We start from the raw sequence: 16300 nt of genomic DNA on the forward strand, positions 1-16300 counted from the left end.
CTATTGTTTCTTCTTTAATTAGTAAACTGGTATCAGTTTGACACTTTACACCAACCTTTGTTTTTCTGAAAATTGGTTGAAGCGCAGGAATCTGCAGCATGGGAGCTATTTGCATTGCTATTCTTGCTGGTTTTATTTTTCTGAATATCATCTGTGAGAGAATCTGCCTGTAGTTCTGTCTCCAGCTGAGGCTGCGGTTGTTCCATGGGTGTTGCGACCTGGAAGAAAGAAAATGTAGCGGGCTGTCAGTTTTGGTCTTGCTTTTTTTTTTAATTTTTTTTTTTTATTTATTTATTTTTTTTATGTATTCTCACTAAGGTTTGTTTCACCAATTCGGAATAAAAGAAAGCTGGGGTATTCCCAATGTTTTCCTAATCCTACATTATGAATAAAACATGCTTAATTGTAGAGGATAATAGCAAGCAAATCTCAAGATGTATAAACACAGAGTGCCTGCACTCCCCTTACTGATATCATAAAACATTAAAGTGTATCGTTACATCTTGCACCTGCCTGCACAGCAGTCTAAGCAGCAAGGCACATCAATTTCTTAATAAGTATACATGGTTGAGATATGTGGGTCTGCCCTTCAGTTCACGCGACGCCCTCCAACATGCCCCAAGGGTTTAATAAAACTTTACTGAGCTGAATAATGAATTTATTTAAAATCATTCTTCATATAGAAAACCTCTGTCCCCACAGCTTCAAGCAATAAGAGCAAATACTATATCTACCCGAACAGCTAGCCACCCAAAGGAAAGGACAGACAGCTAAAGATGAGATTTACATGACAAGAGTTTTCTCTGCATAACAGCTTCATAAGAGCAAAAGGGAAGAACAACTGCACACACACACACACACGCACGCACGCACACACACACACACACACACACACACACACACACACACACACACACACACACACACACACTGCAGAGAAAACTGAAGGTCAGGCTTAATCTAGAGAGCGTAATTGGAAAGCAAGGTACATAATGGCCATCATCACCTCAGTCTGAATTAATGAACCTCAATTACTATCAGAGAGAGTGAGGGAGGGGTAGGAGGGGAAGGAAGGAGGGAGGACTAGGGGGGGACTAAGGGGTGTAGGATATGAAAAAGAGCGAGCAGGGAGAGGGAGGGAGGAAGTATGGGGCAATGAACAAAAAAAAAACTGCTTTGGAGAAAGACAGTGAGTGAGGGAGGGGTAACGCATAAGAAATTGAGAGAGAGCTTGGGAGAGACAGAAAGGGAGGGGCAGTGGCAGAAATTGCAGAATAGGAATGATAGGAGTAGCTGGAGGGGGGAGGGAGGGAGGGTAGCAGAGGGGAAAAAGGGTGAAAAGCAGTCAGTGAAGTGGAGGGAAGAGAGCAAGAGACAAAGGCCACTTAGCATACAGGCCAGGGAGATGGCGGATGGTGATGTGGATAGATGACCGGTCATTGTTAGTTGGAGAGACACAGTAAAAAGCATGGGGGCCCCTTTTTAGCTTGACTGCACTTCTGGTAATAGAGGGCTACTTAAACATGCATTATAGAAAGACTGGCTTTTCCCTCACTCACTCAGTCAAACCCTCTCTCTTCCACTCTAAGAGACGCGCATACACATACACACAGAATGCACGGCTGCATCAAAGATGATAGCGGGGAGCTACTTAAACATGCATTAAAAAAAAGCGTTGCCTTTCTCTCTGGTGCCTTCTTAATGGAATTGTCTCCCTACATTTCACTCTGCCCCATCCCCCATCGCTTGCCCTCACATTTTCTTTTTGCTTCCCGACAAACGCAAATACAGCAAATACACAGTTGCATGCACTTACTGTGCTGATGAGCTTGTCTACACAGTCCTGCGCCACACTGTGCACATGTGTGAGATGCTGTCGAAGTTGGGTGTATGGGAGTTTAACCTGGCACAAAGGGCACTGGACAGTCTGAAAGAGAGGAAAGGGAAGGGAGAAAAAAATACAGAAGCGAGAGAAGTGTGAATCTGAAGGTGGCACAGATCACGCAAGGAAATGCGCGGGCTTCTAATTTGTTATGTCCAGCGGTACATTCTGTATTCACTTATTCATATTTGAATAATTTAAAAGTGTGTCAACTGCTCACCTGCTGGTTCTCATTTTGCTGGTGTGTTCTAGGGCGTTTGGTTAAGATGGTGTTTTCCATTTCCCTGCATCCAGATGACGGACGCTTAACTGAGGGCACTGACTCCTTCTTTTCTCCTTCCTCCACTCTATTTTTCTCTAAAAGTAAAAATGAATATGAAGATATACCCAGATTTATAATTACTACAAAATACATTGTCATACTAGCGTCATGTTTAACAATTAATATGTTGTAGAACTGATACGAGCAGCGATACCTGTCTCGGCAGAAATCTTCTTTGCCCCCAAGTTACATGTGTCTTTGGTTGTGTCCAAAGGACCAGAGCAGGACTCGCTGGAAGTTTCCATATCTTCACTGAGCTCTCCTGGGAGACAACAAGACAAGTAATTATGTCCTACAAACACAGTGCTTCATACTTTATGTTCCTGCAAACTATCAAGCTAATTGTAGTTTATATTATTCGCTAGGTAACATCATTCAAAAAGAGCAATTTCAGTGGGGCACACTTCATTCTTCTTGCTTGCCTCCATACACTATTGATCAAGTATTGATTCTACATTAGATTCTCCTCAGAGGTGGAGTAAGGGTAATATGGACTGACAACACATCGGTTCATCTCAATAAGTCTTAATCTACACAGAGGCAAATCATCGGATAGATTACATTTACAAATAAAGTGTTGGACTAGTCATTTTAGGTGCACACTCCAGACAGCATATTATTGTTTTATCTTGCATGTGGCTGCAGAGTAGGAGCTAGCCTCTGCCTCCCACAGTTCTCGTCCTGGGGATTTGTATTGGTCCATTGATTAGCAGGTGCTAGTTAGCTGTTGTCAGGGGTGATTGGGGATATAACAAGGATGTGTATCGACTAATCACTTTGCTTGATCAATATCTCAGCAAAAGCCATTACTCATTTTCTCGCTCTTTTCATCTTAATCCCGAGTCCGCTCTCCGTTGTCAGCAACCACATGAAACATGAATTAGAATACACCCACACACAGTTCATATTCTCACCCGTGACACCATCAGGGCTCTTCCTAATGGTAAAAATGGCTGCCAGCTCCTCTCCACCCATTGGCTGCAGCTGCAGTAGCCCTTCCCGCTGTTGATGGGTTGGGGTTTGACTGTGTTTCAGTACTTGGAGTTTAGAAGAGGAGGAGTGGTTGCATAGAAGACAATGGAACAGCCACGAACCTCCATCGACCTCACCATCATACTGCTGCAGGAACTAATAATATAGTGAAAAGGAGACAAAGCAAAACAATATTATGATCTGGCAAAGGTTCCTCAATCTTTTTTAATAACATTACACTTTATACTTAAAGTGTACCTTGCCATTCCTAAGACACAAGGGTTTTTGTTTTGGAGTATGACAAGGTGTGGCTTTGTGTACTTACTCTGTAAACCCGGACGCTCGCCTCGTGGTGTGAACTGAGGGAATGCCCTCTGAGCTTCTCCAAGCTGCTGGTCACGTAGTCACACAGGTTGCACCTCAGCTGGATGGGGTTGCCCTTAGCAATGAGGGCAGCCCCCTCCTGACCTCTGTCTCCCCCCTCCTGGAGGTGAGCAGCAAGCTGGTAGCGGGTGCGGTGTCTGTCGGTCTGACAGTGCAAGGAGAAGTTAGCCCTCAGCGGGGTGGTGTAACCGCACAGCCTGCAGTGGCAGCCACCGGCAACTAGGGAGCACCACTCAGACTGGGGCAAGGAACGGGGAGCATTCAGGTGCTGCTCCACAGACTCTAAGCTGTCGGACGAAAAGCAGGAGCAGACAAGGCATTGGAAGACGCCCTGGGAAAGGGGTCCAGTGGGGGACAGAGATGGAGCTGGAGGGGGAGACGGGGAAGGGGAGGGAGATGGAGTCAGTGTAGACCCAAGGGTAACTGGCTGTTCTGCGACTTGTTGACTGGTCAGCCGCATGTTCAGTGAAAGCTCGGCACCTGCGGCAGAGAGAAAGCACGAATTACAATTTACACATTTTGAAACTTCAATGCTGGATAACAGTGATAGTTGTGACGCATCACTCACCTGTGTTTTGCAGGTGTTTAAGCTGTGGGGCAAGGCTCCTGCAGTGAGACAGATAGTAACCTCTCTGGAGCCGTAGCATGTTATGTGTGTGTTTCTCGCTGGTGGTGTGTATACGCAGGTTGCGGGCAATGCTGGTCTCATAGTCGCACACGTCGCATCGCCACCGCTTACCATGAGAGTGGGAGTGTGCAGGTGGAGTGAGCTTGGCAGGCTGGGTAGTAGGTGCGGGGATAGAGAGTGTCAGCTTGCTGTATGGCTGCTCATCCGCTTCGGGACCATTGGAGGAGCTGCTGCTGTTAGTAATATGAGAAGTGTGCATGTGGCTGTTCAAGTTTCCCCCATTTTGAACATTATTAAGGTGTTTGTCTGACTGCATGTGTATGCTGAGGTTGCCTTTCGATGAGGTAGCATAGTCACACACCTCACAGCGGTAGGGTTTGTAGCCGCAGGCGTAGGTTTCACCCCGGGCTAAACGCGGATGGGGTTTCCCCGACCTGCAGTATACACACACACCTCGTGTTGAACCACCACACACACACTTTCCCTCAGATGTGCCACACACACACTGGCCTCCCGTCTCTGGATGTTTTTCCTTCATGTGGACTTGCAGCGTATGCTGAGACTTGTAGTGCCAGTTACATTTGGGGCATTTCAGGGTTTTGCAGGAATTACGTGAGTGCATTATAGTCATGTGACCAGTCAGTGAAGTAGGAGAGAGGTCTTGGTTGTGGTTTTTAAGGACAGCTTCTTTCTGTTCTCTTTCTTTGTCTCTCTCATCGTCCACCTCGGTGTCTAGCTGGCTGTCATTTGGTTCTGGAGCTTTGGCACCATCTCCATTGGAAATGGAAGAATGAGGAACCCCTGCCAGACCATCATCCTCAGCAGGTGTACTGGCAGGCTCTGTACCTGCCAGTGGAAAATCCAGAGAAGACTGCTGGGATCTAAAGCTCTGAGGAAACCCAGAAATCCAGCCCTGATTTCCCTTAATGTCTTTTACCTCTGTCTCGCTCAGCACGGCAGAAGAGGAGGACGGACAACTGAAGTGCTTTGGAGAAATGGGAAAAAAGGGGGAGGGCTTTGGAGAGGGGGAAGGAGTGGGGGAGGGCTTTGGAGAGGCGGCTATTTTGCTGTCGAGTGTGCCACTGGCCTTTGCAGTGCTGGAAGAAGAGCTGTGCTGGCTCTGTTGAGGTAATAAAGAACATTTGGATTTGGTTTGGCTTTGGTTTGAGATGGCCTCCTCCTCTTCCTTCTCCTCCTTTCTGCCTCTTCTGTTGAGGGCTGCTGGGAGGCCCCCTGTAACTGATGCCTCTCCTATACCTACAAGCACCTCCCCTTCTTCCTTGTTTTGCCCTGACAAATATCCCTCCCCGAAGTCTTCCTTCATCTCCTGCCTTTGACGCACTCCATTTTCCCGTGAATGTCGGCCTCCTTCTTTCTGCTCTCCTCCCTGGGTCTCTTCTCTAGCCTGGGACCGCTCTGTGCCCTCCTCCTCCTGCTGAGGCAGGATCAGGGGCTCTTTGGTAGGGGCCATGGCTGAGGTATGAGAGGATGACCCCTGCTCAGGAATGACTGCCAGGGTCAGGAGAGGAAGAGATAAAGCCTGGGGACTGAGGTCAGCATCTCTCTCCTCTCCTCCCCCTCCATCCCCTCCTCCTCCCTCACCGCTGTCCATACCAGAGGCTACAGCTGCCACACATCATTACCCCACCTGTGTGTTTCAGTTACAGATGAAGAGAAGAAGAGAGTGGGACAGGCAGAGACAGAAGAGTGAAATAAAAAAAAGAGAGGAGAAAATGAACAACATATGTCATGTAAATATTATTGCATAACAGTGGACGCATTGATTAGGGTCCCTGGATAGCATCTGTTTGATAGAGCCTTCACAGTGCGCAATCCAGAGGCTGGTTACCCAGGGGTTAGCGTTAGCCCTTAATGGGAAAATCAATAGCACAAGCGCTAAACTAGGTAGAGGAATGCGGGTAAAGGCTACGCAGGAGGTCTATAATATTCCTCAGGGGATAGGATTAAATAAAGAACTGAATGCTTCTGAGCTAAAGGGCTTCGTCTAAATTGCCACACTTAGATAAAAGCAGATAAAAGAACACATTTAAAAGCCTGTGTATCAGTCTCTGCATCTTCTGCTGCACACGCTAGGACACAAATAATATGAGGATACGGGATCATCGTTTAGCGCACAAGCAAATTTTACACTGAGAACACACTTTGCACATTAAGCACAAAAACAAGATGTGAACACAGCTAAATATCTACTTGAATCTCTTTCTTTTTTCTGATTTTACATGGGTATTAATTCTAATCTGTGGTCACTTTCAAAGCAGTTTTTACTTGTGGTGTTGCATTGGCGTGGATTTTATTTGGACTTATCCACAGTCTGGGTCTGTTATATTGCTTCCACCCCCTGTAAGCTCTGTTGCTACAGAAATACCCAGGCACATAAATACTAGAGGGTAATAAATAATAAATCCCTGCTTTTATTAAACTGAAGCTTTATTATTCATTTGTAATCTACAGCAGAGGCATGTCTGAAAAATGAATACTTCAAACAGTTTATTACAGCTTATTAAATCTACATATTTAAGACTTTACTTTTGTAATTATTACTTTGAAATAAAGCTAGCACTGGCCTATAACGTTCTATCATACTTTAAGATAAGTTAATAAAATAAAAAAGAGCAATAAAATTTCACAATGAATCTAATTCACTTTATATAACAATGTATCACTATAGATACTTCCTTAAAAATGGATAGGTTCTCTCCCCTCGTCAGTTTCTGAATGACAGATGAATGCCATCTAAGACAGATACATCTCTGTTAGCCTGTGTGTGTCCCACAATCTCATTACTGACCTTTTTTAATCAAGGAGAGACCTTAATCTACCCTTTCACCTTCTCCTTCAACCAACCAACCCCCTCTTCCTCCTCCTTAAACACCCCTTTTCTCTCTCTCGCTCCTGTAGCCACCCCCTCCCCCTCTCTGCAGCTTTAAGATATATGGCTCATATCAGCACCCTGATAGTGCTTTAATGTACTGTGTTTATGTCACAGGCCACAGACCCTTGCCCACTGCTGCTGTCCACTGTCCTGCCAGAGAATGCTGAGGGGCCAAGCAGGCCTGCCAGCAGCTGAGAACAGTCTCTAATCTGATAAAGATTTTCATTTACACTGCAATCAATAACCTGGGTCTATCGGCAATGTAACTATTTATACAAGCATTCCTGGCTCTTCATCGATCAAGTGCGGGAAGCCATCATTTAACAGTGTGTGTGTGTGTGTGTGCATCTCTGTCTGTTAATACGCCTGTACCTCTTTTTGTGCTGTTAATTGTGGTGATGTCAATTAAGCACACATGAAACACCTGAAATCCAACATGCACAGGCCTATTGCTGTAGTTGTTTTTAAATATTGAGATACCAGTGGCGCATTTGTTATTATCTGTCAGATACAACAGAAGTTGCAACATAAAATTCATGTGCAAATATACAACAAAAAGTGTATTCCCGGATTCCCTAGACTGGTGTGTGGGTGTGGGTGTGTGCACGAGTGTGTGCTTGTGTGTGTTACAAGGGAGAAGAGAGAACAGGGGTGTGAGAAGGAGAGAGAAACAGGCAGAGAGAAGAGTTGTGGAGCAATACTTTAGGAAAATGCCTTTTGTTTGCCATTGTGGGACCTGGATAAACACAGTTGGATATGGACAAATACTGATTTTTATACGTGAAGACTCGGTGGACCATAAGCCAACGACCTCCGCGCAGTCTCAAGGTAAAAGCACTGGTATTTTAGCATTAATCTGGGACCACAGTAGCCGGGCTGTTGGGAGAATACCGGAGGGGCAGTGGCTTGAATAGTTCACTCCCCGTCTCTGTGTTGTCAAGCCACTGACCAACCATCAGCTCCCACACTACTTCAGCCTTTGTTTACAGTGTATCCTAGCCCGATTCATCAAAAACCGAGAGTGATCAGTAACCAGTAACAGGTGACCTAACGCACAAAAGCTCGATTTGTGAGAATTAGAGGCTACACTGACCAAACATCCCCTCCTCCCCACCGCCGAGTCGCGTCCCTCCAGCTCCCTTTAACATCGTAAACAAATGACACACTTACATTTCTGCAGCGACTCTGGTACAAAGCTCCGCACGCTGAATGTGTAGTAGTCCAGAAAACAATCGCGCAGAGAGTCCACTCATTCCTTATGAATGATCCTCTGCGTTTTTACGGAGCCAGGAGGAGAAAAAAATGGGGAGAGGGAGAGAGAGCAGCGGGGTCCAAGTTGTTACCAAACAACAGTGTAATTAAAGCTACATATAGGCTGTAGTAAACAGAAGATGGGGGGACGGAGGGGTTTGTGCGAGCTCCAGAGGTAGAATGAGTTCTGATCACTGTGGGAGGAAAAACACTTGGCTCTTTATTCCTGCTAATTAGTTTCCTTCAAAAAATGGCTGAGATTACGCCCAGTGCGCATGTGCGTAATTGCGCAGACACCGCTAATTAGCCCGTTTGGATCAATAGGATTCCGCGAGAGAGAAGCGAGAGGGAGGAAGGACGGAGGGAGGGGGGAGAGGCTGCCGGGGACTCAAGGAGAAGACGAGGAGAGGAAAATATTTTTTTTAAAGTATGAGATTACAGCCGAAACATTACATTTTATTCTATACTAGTGTATCGCTGCTGGAAATTCCAATAGGCTAATCCATTTAGATGGATTCTAAGAAACAAATCCGCCCATTTAAATATCTAGAAAGGAAACAGTTTTGCAGAATTTTTTTTACATTTGTAATTCTACCAAAACACACATCGGAATGCTGTAAAGTATAAAAACAGCGAAGTAAAATCCACATCGACAAAAAATATTTATTCCAGACGTTTTTTTACGAATGTGCAAAAATGGAAAACCTGCCGCAAAACGCGACGCTGTCACTATGCTTCACTGTGAAGACTGGTACAAACACACCAAAAGGCCCTCGAGGATTGTTTTAGAGATATCTTGTTGGCATTTTGTGCCTGATAAAGCACAGGTTAGACGCCCAAACGTATGCATAATGCCATGCACCTAAATTGCACTATTTTACTAAATCTGTTTGCGATCATTTGGCTCGTAAAAGTTAAAAACTGTGAAAAACTGAAGGCCTTGAAGAGATCTAAAAATGTATACGTAGGTCAAAAAAGAAAAAAAACTATTATATGGTTGGATATAGGCTGAGAAATAAGGTATTTCATCCTTTTCTCTTTTTGGATTTATCAGGTTAGTCGAAGCAGTGGACTCGAGTTTGGCACACTGGCTTGATGTTACTGGAAAAAAAAAATCTCTGAAAAAAAGTCAAAAATATATATATTTAGGCTAAAGCTAAATTATTGTGTCCATTCCTGTCACAGAATCACAGAAGACCTTTAGCCAAGCAGGGTTTTGTTTCCTCTCCGGCCGTCCATCCTCGCCACCGAAATCTATTGTTATGATAATACTATTGTGAATTTCACGCTGGATGTGCAATCTGTCGATCGTCCATATTTTAAAAGGTGAACACCGCATTTAAATTTAAGATCCATAGCATCTATTTTCTTCCCTTTTATTTCTTTTCTGAGCTTTGTTTGTCAGAGCTGACCTCGTCCTTATTTTACAATTGTACATATTTTTTTCCACAAACGTTAGTCTTCCTGCAAAAAAAGTCCATATATAAAACAATCTGTAGATTCTCATATTTGATTGAATTTCCACAGAAGCTTAAATGTATATAGGTTTCTGTCAGCTCACTGTTGCGTGAAACAACCGCACTATTAGGTCATATCGGAATAAGAAAGTCATGAATATTAATTTTTTATTATTATTTTTTCTACCTGTGTTAGATTTAAATGCACTGACATTTTATTTTTGATTCTCTTGGTTGTCCTCGATTATTGTATCGTATTTATCTAACTATAAGTACATAAATACGATACCTTAATTGGTCAATTAAGACGTTGCTAAAAAAAAATGGCCTTCGTTTGGTACATCTGGTAATTGTTTATGAAAATCTCGAAAACCTGACAAAAGATGTGATAGTGTGGCAGAGGCCGCTATGAAAGACTAAAGTAATATATATAAAAAATAGAAATAAAAAAAACAGTGACTGATCTGTTGTGTGTGGATGGGACGGTGGTGTGCATCGTGGCCTCACAGCGTGAAGGTCCTGGGTTTGAATCCACCGACCTGCTGGGGCCTTTTTATGTGTGGTTTGCATGTTCTCCTCGTGTCTCCGTGGTTAATAACATGCGTGTTAGGTTAACTAGTGATTCTAAATTGATCTCAGGTGTGAATTGTTGTGTCTTTATCTGTTGGCCCTGAATAGACTGGCGACCTGTCCAACGTGAGGTCCGCCTCTCACCCTATCACAGCTGGAATGAGCACCAGCAAAATCGGAAAAGCGGAAGAACATGGATGGAAGATCAGTTGTTTTAGTGCCAACATGGATTTTCTGCAGTTTGTTCGTGACAGTATACCATGTTATCATTTCATAACGTTAGGCCAGACATTGTCTGCTCTGTGTGTGTGTGTGTGAGAGAGAGAGAGAGGGAGAGAGAGAGAGAGACGAATATGTGTAAAAGGTTTAAATAACAGCAAATATAAAATGTTAATTGAAGCTTTTGCAATGTGGCTATATGCTGTTTGGAAATGTTTCTGTGTGCTCATACACATTCATGTTTTTACTGATTTTAGTTTGTCAGATGTTTGTTTCTTATAAAATGTAAGAGAGTAACCTGTAAGAACAAAACATACAAGGGAAATATGTTTCCCTGGTATTTTCAGATATGGCCCATTTGAATGTAATCAAATTACCCAAACCTTAGACTTGTGTAATGACTCCAAGGCCTTCAAATGATCTTTGTTATTACTGGTATTGCTTATCAATATAGATTTTCATTTGCATTGAATTTGCAAGTGTTTTTCATTAAAACAGAAAGGCGGGCGAACACATTTGATGTCTGTCTCGGTGTGAGGAGAACATGTCTGTATGCTTTTGGGCACAATCCACCTCAACAGCAATCCGCATCTAAAAGGTTTTTTAAACAGAAAAAAATAGAATAGAATATTTTTCCTCATCGGTTTGAACGTACGTCGATTCAGCACAGACGAAAGCAGAGCCGCTCTCTGTGACTGCCACTGAGTTCATTTCCATAGATATAAGCGTAGAGTTGTAATATTTTACCAATATTAAAGCTGGTGTGATTGTACATTCAAAATTCACACTCATCCCATCTTTTGCCTAAACACTCAAGTATGCACAGGCTGTAATGTTAAATGCACCAAGCTTTCCATGCCCTCAGGTGTATGCCAGGGGTTTGTTGTTTTCACTGTAATATATAGTTAGCCCTTCCACCAATTTACCCTGTCAGTACTAATGGGGCAATTAACCATTGTGATACCCCCCAGGCAGAAGGAACAGCAAAAGCTCCCCAACTCCAAACTTGTCTTTATGACATTTATATGACAAAATATGGGGGGAAGCTGGGGACCCATCTGACACCTTGGAGGGTCCTTAATGTCACTCCCTCACTTACCTCCGCCCCTTTCTGCCCCAGGGTATGGCACTGAGAAGGAAGTGTAATGCATCATGTATGGACAGGCTCGGGCCTCTTCCAAGAGAGAGGAAACTTTGTACTGCATCCAAAGGCTCAGTGGGACAACACTGATTTAGTCCTTCATGTACTATGTCCCGTACTGTGGGATTATAAATGTAAACTGCCTCATATGCAGACACACTTCCAGTCAACACACTCCGGCTTGACCTCACCTTTCACTCCTGCCTTTTTTGGTGTCTCTTTGTCTGCGCTCACATTCCCCCTGTCCTTCTTACATCCCCAAGGAGGCAATAACCTCCCTAGCAAGAGCTTCCCCTTGAGCCGTTGTCATAGTAACTAGTAGGCCGGTCGACATGACAACCCCTACCATGGTCCAGAGATAGATGATAGGCCAGAAACGGGGAGGGAGAAGGCATATGGGAGATTTGCACCCCCCCACCCCGCTTTAATTTGCTTTGCCTGATTTTGATTCAAAATGTTGTTGTTTTTTTCTCTCTTTTTCTTTCTTTTTCTCTCTAAGGGTGAGGTGCAGCCAGCTTCAGCCTCCTTTCCAGTTGCACAGGTATTTATAGACGGAAAACACTTGGTACGTGAATAACTTCGCTAAAAACAGTTACTTGATCGGATTCATCAAACTTGGATGGATATTGTTGAGAAAAACAGTATTTCTCAACATTTTTTAAAAAACAAAGATTGAGATTTTTGCTACAAAATGTTACAGTAATAAAATAGGCCTTGCAATAAATTGTTAGTTTTTTATCACTACCGCAGACCTGAACAAACTTAGTCATTTTCTTCCAGAATAAATCAGTATAGATGATATATGCAAACAAAAATTAAAAATAAGGATTTTGCTGGGGTGAAGTTTCTGTGCGATTAAATTTAGTAGGATATCTAATCCCCAGACTTCCTAAGATTCCCTAAATCTACTATTAATGCCCCAACACCACCTGATGTGCCGACTTAAAATAAATTAAGAATTACTACACTTCACTTAGTCGGTGTTAACCTGGCTTTCAGTGGAAGAGGATTTGTGAAAAACAAAATTCAAAAATATATTTACCCAAATAATTACCTAATATTGCTAGTGTGTAAGGAGCTATTGGTCACTTATAGTTAATTGAGTAGATCTGCACAAATTTATTTCACATTTTTCTATTTTCAGCTGTTTTGATAGTATATCAGCACAAGCAGTTAAAACGGAGGACTCCGTGAGAAAAAAAAAGTCCTCTTTAGACGCCCTAAGTGGAATGATGAAACCCAACCAGCATCGATAATGCTGACCCTCAGCTGACCCTGATCTCTGACCCCAGAGCAGAGGGTAGCCAGGAAAAAGAGATTTTCCCATAGAGATCAATGAGTATCATTTTTTCCCCTTTTTGGCTATTAAATATTGTTATATATTTCAGACATGTCAAATGTATTGTAGTTATCAAATACATATAATATCCGTTATGATTATGTTACAACAAAATTAAATCCAGTTAAGCATTTTAAGGACAAAAATATACAAAAGATTCAGAGTCAACTGAATGGCAGATGTGTTAAAAAAACAACAACATTTCAGCTTTCAGGCTTCGTGGTTCCACTGGTGAGCATCTGTCCTTTTCCAACTGAGCACAGTCTGCAAATTAATATGGCCATTATGTGCAGTTTCAGAGCATTTTTATATTTCTTACCTTAATCATATAAATGATTTTGGAAAGCACACTTTCAGGTCGATGTTTGCCTCTGAAGCGTTTGTATTAGTCTGCCTCCATTCACTTCTGCACAGTAACCTAAAAACCCTGAGATGCTCATGTTCTTCCTGAGGTGTTGCAACATTTGTTGATGTCACAAACCTACACAGTTTCATTTAGTTCTTAATATCGCTCCACTTTTATTCTTAATTTAACTGTGTTTGTTTGCGTGACTGTTTCTTTTATGCTTTTGAATATGTGTGAGATCTGAGCTTCTTTTCATTTTTTTATGCCCCTGTCTTTGACAGATGGATTTCCCCTTGGGGATCAATAAAATGTATCATCTTATTCCATCTCATCTCACCTGATCTCATCTCATCACCATGTCGACCATGGCCTCAAAACAGGAGGATATTAATAACACTAATGGCAGATGGAGGTCATGAGTATGCCTACAGGTAGCCAATATTTAGATTCAGAGTTCTCAGCTGTCGGCAGAAGAAACAGACAAACAGACAGATTTAAGTCCTGATCATTAAATTTCCAATTCTCATTAAATAGCTCCGCTCTAAAATGTACCTGCAAAACTGAGCAACACCGCCCCTCGATGGACGGACTTGTAACTGAGCGCTACCCGGCAAAACACACTGGAAAGGCTCTTCTCGGCCACCGTACATTCGCGGAACGTGTCAAAACATTACTAAGCCAGTGAGTAGCGGTCTAGCTTGATATATTTTCTTAATGAAATATAAATTATAACCTATAATAATTTTTGTCATTACAGGAATTTGAGCATGGAAGACGAATGGGAAGAGGAGGTATGAAATGCCATCAATTTACTAGTAGTTCGCATTCAATATAGCCCCCTGAAGCTAACGCATTAGCTCAACTGCACATGAGGATAGAGAGCCGTTTGATAGCGTAACATTTCTAAGTGCGGGTTTAAGGGACAATCATCACACCAGATAATTTGACTTGTGTTTTTGTATTTGATAATTAACACGAACACGTAAAGAAAAATAACTCTCTGGGGAGTCTGTCTTCCTAATGCACTTTTATGTTTACTAACTAAAGCATCAATAATTTTGCTCTGTTTAGGAGCAGATTGTTGTGGTGGAGCTCTCTGGTATAATCAACAATGACTTTCTGACCAAGAGTGGGGGCACATGCAAGATACTGGTGAGTTTGAAGCATATTCTGTGTTGTATTGAGAAAAGAAAACCTATTTCTTTCCAGTGTAGCTTCAGAAAACTACTTTTCTCTTTTGTGTTTAAGGACATTGACAGCGACAGACCCATGATGCAAGTTGGACCGTATGTCTTTGCAGGAGAATATGAAGGTGAGAAATCTTGCAAAGTGAAAAAGATTCAAACTGCTTGTACCTGCTGTCTTTGCATCCTGTGAGGATACATATTCATGTTGACGTCCTTTCTTAGTTCCAAAGAGTCATTTCTAACCTGATATTCTGTCAGCAATGAACTATTATAGATTGTTTGGTCTGAAAATATAAGCCATTAATAGATGAGCATGTGGGTGCCGCTGGCTGAGTCTCCGTAATGTTTGTTTTGTTTTTTTTTAATGGTTGTTTTCTTGTCATATTTGCCTCTTTAAAGATGCTTTGGGAACTTGTGTGCTGTTTGAGGAGACACCAGGAAAAGGTACCATTTAAGTACAACTTTTTCAGTGGGTGTACTTAAGTGGGGGGGGGTGTTTTTGTTTTTTTAATTTGTTTGTTTTTGTCTGCAGGAAAAGGAGTTAGTGGTCAAGATCTCAAGTACTTATGCCACACAGCGAAGAAACTGAAAATGCAACGAATCTTTCTCACAGAGAAGAAAGAGGGTGATACAAGCACAGGTCAGCCTGATTGCCAAATTCATTGCAGTGCAACATAGATGATCACTTCTAACATTGTTGATACAACTCCATATACTTTCAGGGGTTAATCAGTACAACCTGAGGTTTTCTCTGCAGCTTGATAAAGAATCAACTTTGGACAATAAAATGCTAAAAACCCAAATATGGCTGTTTGTGTTTTCCCAGCAGGAAGCTGTGATGGTGGGGAACAGATGGACACAACCTGTGAGTCCAGTCAAGGAGAAAATGTTAACCAACGCGACAAGACAGAAGAAGATGGGGACAATGCAGATTTGGATAACTCAGCAGTTGGCTGAGATATAGAGACTTTGTTGTGTTATAAGCTCCCATTGTGACATGAAACACTTACATTTTTATGGCTCTAAGAAACTCTGTAAGAAAAACAAACTCATGCCAGTTAGACTACACTTCAGAGCTAACGAGGAGACGTGTTTGAATTACTGTTATTTTTACACAATGTGTATGTTGCCTCGTTTATACTGAGCCTCTATGTCGGCAAACATCAAGCATAAGTTGTTAAATATTTTATGCACAACATGAATGTAGTTAAATTACACCCAAATAAAAAAACTGATTTTTTAATAAGTTGTCATGTACAGGTGCTGTTCATATAATTAGAATATCATGAAAAAAAAGCTGACTTATTTCACTAATTCCATTCAAAAAGGGAAAGTTGTATAATGTATACATTTATTCCACTCTGACATATTTCAGGTGTTTATTTATTTTCATTTTGATGATTAGAACTGAGAACTAATGAAAATCTCAAATTCAGTATCTCAGAAAATTAGAATACACCTTTAAATGGTCTCTCAGACTAGTTCTGAAGGCTACACAGTCATGGGGAAGATTGCTGACTTGACAGTTGTCCAAAAGACGACCATTGATACCTTGCACAGGGAGGGCAAGACACAAAAGGTCATTGCAAAAGAGGCTGGCTGTTCATAGAGGTCTGTGTCCAAGCACATTAATAAAGAGGTGAAGGGAAGGAAAAGATGTAGTCGAAAAAAATGTACAAGCAATAGGGATAACTGGACCCTGGAGAGGA

At 42.3% G+C, this 16300-nt stretch overlaps 2 protein-coding genes across 3 annotated transcripts in view; one reads left to right on the forward strand and one right to left on the reverse strand.

Annotated features, from left to right (window-relative positions):
• The window catches only part of LOC116318277 (zinc finger homeobox protein 4-like), a 17372-nt gene extending 8781 nt beyond the window's left edge, over nt 1-8591 (reverse strand). The window contains exons 1-8 of the mRNA XM_039615492.1: nt 8252-8591; nt 4129-5836; nt 3502-4040; nt 3119-3332; nt 2359-2466; nt 2103-2239; nt 1817-1927; nt 56-218 (exon numbers count right to left, since the gene is read on the reverse strand). Of these exons, the coding sequence (XP_039471426.1) occupies nt 56-218; nt 1817-1927; nt 2103-2239; nt 2359-2466; nt 3119-3332; nt 3502-4040; nt 4129-5800 (2944 nt within the window). The 5' untranslated portion in view covers nt 5801-5836; nt 8252-8591. The remainder of the gene's footprint in view (nt 1-55; nt 219-1816; nt 1928-2102; nt 2240-2358; nt 2467-3118; nt 3333-3501; nt 4041-4128; nt 5837-8251) is intronic.
• gtf3c6 (general transcription factor IIIC, polypeptide 6, alpha) lies at nt 7788-15834 on the forward strand. Of its 2 annotated transcripts, none has more exons than XM_031737281.2 (10): nt 7788-7909; nt 12219-12260; nt 13686-13835; nt 13939-14085; nt 14162-14195; nt 14476-14556; nt 14653-14716; nt 14991-15035; nt 15124-15231; nt 15421-15834. In XM_031737281.2, the coding sequence occupies exons 3-10, from the start codon at nt 13804-13806 to the stop codon at nt 15546-15548; spliced, it is 639 nt and encodes a 212-aa protein (XP_031593141.1). In that variant the 5' UTR covers nt 7788-7909; nt 12219-12260; nt 13686-13803; the 3' UTR covers nt 15549-15834. The 2 variants fall into 2 exon arrangements, with proteins under 2 accessions (XP_031593141.1, XP_031593140.1); XM_031737280.2 differs by having other exon boundaries at nt 7806-7909; nt 15418-15834.
• The last annotated feature ends 466 nt before the right edge of the window (nt 15835-16300 follow it).

This window comes from Oreochromis aureus, linkage group 7, assembly GCF_013358895.1.
Source record: "Oreochromis aureus strain Israel breed Guangdong linkage group 7, ZZ_aureus, whole genome shotgun sequence".
In the NCBI taxonomy this organism is placed as follows: domain Eukaryota; kingdom Metazoa; phylum Chordata; class Actinopteri; order Cichliformes; family Cichlidae; genus Oreochromis; species Oreochromis aureus.

Bases quoted from the DNA above. Each gene is read 5' to 3' on its own strand.
- gtf3c6 (XM_031737280.2), top strand. From the start codon at position 13,804: ATGGCAGATGGAGGTCATGAGTATGCCTACAG. The intron at 14,717-14,990 runs GTGAGAAATCTT...GCCTCTTTAAAG, and splicing joins CTTTGCAGGAGAATATGAAG to ATGCTTTGGGAACTTGTGTG. The intron at 15,232-15,417 runs GTCAGCCTGATT...GTGTTTTCCCAG, and splicing joins AGAGGGTGATACAAGCACAG to CAGGAAGCTGTGATGGTGGG.